This window comes from Galeopterus variegatus, unplaced genomic scaffold (genome assembly GCF_000696425.1).
Source record: "Galeopterus variegatus unplaced genomic scaffold, G_variegatus-3.0.2 Scaffold1199, whole genome shotgun sequence".
NCBI classification, from domain to species: domain Eukaryota; kingdom Metazoa; phylum Chordata; class Mammalia; order Dermoptera; family Cynocephalidae; genus Galeopterus; species Galeopterus variegatus.
Window position 1 is genome coordinate 406,915 of NW_007727310.1, and position 5,545 is coordinate 412,459.

The 5,545-nt window shown below is 52.1% G+C and overlaps 1 protein-coding gene across 1 annotated transcript in view; it reads right to left on the bottom strand.

The window, feature by feature from the left end:
• Positions 1 to 2,391, bottom strand: part of RDH16 (retinol dehydrogenase 16 (all-trans)) — a 5,753-nt gene extending 3,362 nt beyond the window's left edge. Inside the window, exons 1-2 of the mRNA XM_008575499.1 lie at positions 1,971 to 2,391; positions 699 to 957 (exon numbers count right to left, since the gene is read on the bottom strand). Coding sequence (XP_008573721.1) covers positions 699 to 957; positions 1,971 to 2,283 — 572 coding nt within the window. The 5' untranslated portion in view covers positions 2,284 to 2,391. The remainder of the gene's footprint in view (positions 1 to 698; positions 958 to 1,970) is intronic.
• Positions 2,392 to 5,545: the final 3,154 nt, after the last annotated feature.

A 5,545-nucleotide genomic window follows, 5' to 3' on the forward strand; every position in this document is an offset into this window, starting at 1 on the left:
GTGCGAGTCTGACCTCAGAGGCAAAGAAATGGCAAGGAAAGAAGGTGAGGGTCGGGAACCCGCAGGAACGAAACTCAGGGGTGCTGGGAGGGAGGGAGAGAACGGGTAGAGTAGCGCAAAGCAGGTGTTATCTGGGTAGAGTTTAGTTGGGAAAGACAGACCTGAAATCCTAGTTTTGGGAGAACTTGGAGAACATTCTTATATTTGACCTCAATAGGCTAACATGAAATATCCTACATCAATATTTACCAACATTCCTCCAGGAATGGCCTAGGAATTCCACTGAGCAGGCTTTGGGAGGAGGCAAGGCTACCTCAACCTATGCCGAATGGACTCAGATGCTCTCAGTCCACCACACGCCTCCCTGAAGCTAATGTCATAGTGGTGTGCACGTGGGCGCTAGAGCCGGATTATCCCGGTTCCATTCTGCCTCAGACACTTTCTGGCTGTGGGACCTTCTCCAGGGCAGGGTAAGCTTAATTAATGTCTTAGGCCTGGAGCCCTTCCCTCTACCCAGGACACAGAAAGCTGGTTCCCAGTGAATGACACCTAAATTCAGGAGGAGGGTCACAAAGCAGGAGAGAGAGGGATCTCAAAGTTGGGGGCTCTAAATCTGATTAAATGAACCATCTGGAAAAGGCTCCCCCAGAACGAGAGGAGCAGGAGGACTGAGGGAGGGGCCCATCCCAGTCCAATACCTGAGGGAGTCCGAGAAGGCCTCTACGCCATACTTGGAGATGCAGTAGCCCCCACCAAAAAGCGACACCCGGCCCATGACGCTGGAGACATTGACCACGCGGCCCCTGGCCTTCCTCACTAAGGGCAGCAGGCTCAGAGTCACCTCGATCACCCCCAACAGGTTCACATTGAGTATGTCCACAAAGTCCTGCTTGGTCAGCCACTCATTGGGTGTCGATGCCTGGGCGATGCCGGCGTTGTTCACCAGGCCCCAGAGTCCTAGGGACAGTGGGGAGAGGAGAGAGCAACACTGTTACATCTGTGCACTGTGGACACAGTTATGGTTCAAATTCATGTTCCAATAGAGTGACAGCATCATGACAGGTGTTGGCTGGAGAAGCGGGTTCAACCAGTGACACCATGGCATCTGCTGTGTTTGTGGGGTGCAGATCCTGTAACTTGTTGCAGAACAGGGACCATGCCTTCCTCTTCCTTTACGCTTCATGGCCCAGCCCACTGCCTGTCACCCCACATGTGATGATGGTAGGAAGTGACGATGACAAAGTATTGTATATCCATTTGTCAGGAAACAGGGAAACTTACGTTTGGTTTTTTACAAATTAATGTTTTTCTTGCACATATTATATACATTCACCTGCATTTCCAGATTTTCTGGACAGTTTATTCAGTTGGTGCTCCTCAACTATCTGTTGAAGGAAAAGAAAGAAATAGGGAAGAGAGAAAAATAGGAGCAAACTGAACAGAAGAAGCAAAAAAAGGCAGAAGTGAAAAGAAAAAAAAAAGGCAAGGCTAATATCTGGGTAGAGTTTAGTTGGGAAAGACAGACCTGAAATCCTAGTTTTGGGAGAACTTGGAGAACATTCTTATATTTGACCTCAATAGGCTAACATGAAATATCCTACATCAATATTTACCAACATTCCTCCAGGAATGGCCTAGGAATTCCACTGAGCAGGCTTTGGGAGGAGGCAAGGCTACCTCAACCTATGCCCCAGTACACCAGCTCACAAGGAGGGAGAGGACAGGGAGGACCTCTGCAGGGCAAACTCTTATCAGGGCAACCTCTCACCAGGACTAGAGAGCTCTGAGGATGGGAGGTGTTGGGACTGGAAAGACAAGGGGCTCAGGCTGGCATGAGGGCTGAGGAGTATAGACAGTATTATTATTTCAAGTCTCCCAAAACACTTAGGAATCTTCCCAGGGAGCAGACAGAAGGTGTCCCCTTCACACGGAAGGAAGAAACAAACAGATATGAGGAGTCTCAGTACTACCTCTGTCCCCCACACGCTCCTTCACCCACTGGGCGGCAGCAGTGATGCTCTCGGTCTTGGTGACATCCAGAGTCACTGTCTGCAGCCTGTCTGATGTCTGGGCCCTGAGCTCCTTGGCCCCCTTCTCCGTCAGACATGCAGCCAGCACCTTCAAGCCTCGCATGTCCAGCTGTCTGGCCAGCAGGTTCCCGAAGCCCGAGTCACAGCCCGTGATGAAGACGAACTTGTCTGGGAGGTGGCTCACCACCTGTCTCTCACGGTACCAGCGCAGAAGGTAGCACAGGCCCACCAGGGCTGCCAGGTACAGCCACATGGCTTTGGAGAGGACAGACACAGCAGGCTGGGGCGAAACAAGAGTCTGGCCCCTGTTCAGACAGGAGGACTTAAGAGCACAGAGGGCTGTGGGAGGCGGGCCAGCCTCCAGGCACCCTGGCATGCAGTCCTCACTTTCCTTCCTGATCACTCTCTTTCTGGAACATTTTTATTCTGGCCCCGCCCCTTTGCTCTTTGGACTGCTTTTGCATGTGCTGATGATATATGCCTTTCATAATCCCATGTCTGGCTGGAGTAAGAAAACCAGTACTCAGAAACACTTCCTTTGTGAACAAATTCCTCTCTACTTTTCTGTGCTCACACAGGTGTGCACGCATAAGGCCACACAGATGCCCACACAGCTGTCTACTCAGGTGCATGCACACACCACACAAGGCTACTCTGACCTACGTTCAGGGGTCAGAACTGTCTACATACCTTCTATGCCAACACTCCTGGACCATGGTTTTCCTATACACAGGAAGATCTTATTGGGAAGCTACACTTGGATTCAAGACACATTAGCGTGAACTCCCTCTCTTAGCCTAGGTTTCTCATCCTGCTCAGCACTCGGAATCACTCCTTAGGAAACAAAGTCACTGTCAGTCTCTCCAGGAGTAAAAGTAGAAGGCAAAAGAGTGTACAAAGATAGGTTCCCGCCCCCACCCCAGTAGGTCTCCGGAATGAAGAAACAGGATTCCAAAGTGGGAGTCTGACCTCAGAGGCAAAGAAATGGCAAGGAAAGAAGGTGAGGGTCGGGAACCCGCAGGAACGAAACTCAGGGGTGCTGGGAGGGAGGGAGAGAACGGGTAGAGTAGCGCAAAGCAGGTGTAACCCTTCTACCTCCTGAAGGGTCCTTTCCTCAGCTTTGGAGGCCGGTTACACGGGCCTCTGCACCTTGCTGGGTTGCCAGGAATGTCCCAGTCCCCTCCAGAGTCGGGAGCAATCCCAGGAAGCTCCAGAGACGGCAGGGGAGGAGCCTGGGTGAGACTCCCTCACCTGGAGCCGCGGGCCAGAACGAGGTCTCCATAGGGGCCTCCCGCGTGGAGACTCACCCCCGGCCCCCACCACCAGCCCCCACTGCGACTGCTGCACAGGACGTCCGGTGACGACCCCACGCACGTCCTGGGGAGGGAGCCAGGACCCAGGGCGGCGCGGCTCTGCCCCTGTGCGCTCCAGCGGACGCGCGCCCCCTGGAGGCGCCCTGCAGAGTCTCTGCGGGGCCCCTGCTGGGATCAGTCCTGTTCCTCCCGCCCCGACCCCTGAACCTGAAGCCCAGTTCAGCCGTGGTGACCACTCCTTCCCGCTTAAGATGACGCCATCCATAACCTCTTCTCCCCTAGGTTGGGTCTTGTGAAGACGGGGAGGTGTAGGAAACGAAAAGCAGAGCTGGAAAGGGCAGGAACTGGGGGTTCATTGTGCAAAGCTGTTTCCAGCCCCACAGACAGGCAGCCCCTACTAAGCCTGGGGTGGGGAACCCAGAAATGACGAGACACCCGTGCCCTGCAGGTGCCCAAGATCTGCGGTTGGAGGGGATGAGAGGTGCAGGTGGGACTCAAGGACCCTGTGCTCCTCTAAGAGGGCCAGGACAGCCAAGGGAAGGAGTGAGGGCAGCTTCTTGTGGCACCACAGGGACTGTGGTGGGATTGGGCTCCAGGGCATCCGACTGGACCTGGCTCCCTTGCTGGCTGTATTTGTCCGTTTCTGTTGCTTATAACAAAATGCCTAAACCTGGGTGATTTGAAAGAAAATAAAATTTATTGCTTACAGTTTTGAAGGCTGGGAAGTCCACAGTCCAGGAAACACAGCTGGCGAAGGTCTTGGTGGTGGCAACAATGACCCAGGGGTCTCATGTTGCAAGGTGGTGGAAGCAGAGAGAACAAAGACAGACTCTCCTCTCTTAACCACAGAAACACACCTCTGATCACCATTTTTAATCCATTCACTAAGGCAGGGTCCTACAATCCAATCACCTCTTCAAGGCCCCACCTTTCAATTACCATAATAGGATTTCCCACCCTCTTAACAGTCTCAGTGGGGACCAAGTTTCTAATACATAAAACTTGGAAGACAGAATTCAAGCTTCAGTGGGCTTTGGGGAGACATAATTCAATCTACTACACTGGGAATTAACATGCCTGGAAGGAGGAAGGAGGCTCTGCCAAGAGTCTACTCTGAGAACATGAAGTGGCTGACATTGGACGTCTTTATGAGGCCGTTGTTGCTGCTTCTTGGCAACATAGGCTTGTTGCCTCACAGTCCGTGTTGGGGACATAGGTCCAGCCTTGGCAAAGCTCCACCTTCTAGTGCACCCAGCATGGCGGCCAGGGGTTTGTGCACTCACAGCTCTCTCACGTGCTAGAGAGAATTCTTTGGGGGAGTCCAAACCTCCTGGACACCTAGGTACCCCAGAAGGTTAGAAGGTGAATGGGTAATATGTTATTTCATTTTAGTTTGGTTTGTATGTGTTTGTGTAAATTGTGTGTGTGTGTGTGTGAGTGGGGAGCTGTGTGCATATAGAGAGTACAATAAAACTCAGGAAACTTTGGATTAAATAGAGCTCCCATTTTGCTTTTGAGGGCACAGCAAGGAGGGACCCTCAGTGGGCTGACACTAGAGCATTAAGGGACTCACACCTCCTCGAGGACCCATCTTGATCACCTTTGTATCTGCAACATTCATATGCCTGACCCAGAATGGCCCTGCAATTTCTGACTTCACTTTGTGTTTTCACCAGGAACACTGATAATAGTTCAACATCACAGGGTTCCCTAAAGCTCCGTAGTCTTGATTTTTATGCTGACAGAAGAAAACTAAGATACCTGGGGTGCTACCTCCAAACTGTAATTAGCCCAGAAATCTGTATCATTTTCGGCTAATGCTTTCTCTATTGAGTCCACACTTAAAACATCAGAATACTGACAACGTATAAGTCAGGTCTCAGGAAACGCTGGGAAATTCCAGGGAATTCTTGTCTGGCATTCCATAGGTGCTCAACATCAGTTGGCAGAAAACGAAAGCCTGGGGTCCACAAGGGACTCTCACTCCATGGCACTGGAGGGGTGTCACGGGGAGGGGATCTGGCCCTGGAGTCCCAAGGGATGGCAGGGCTTCCAAGTGCAATGACGAAAGGAGGGGACGGTGGCTGAAGGCCACAGGGAGGTTGCTGGTGAGGGGAGAAAGACTCCACGTCCACCAGGGAGGGCATGTGGGACTCTATCTCTCCCTCATCAACCTCTGTTTGTCCATCCTTGTATCTGAGC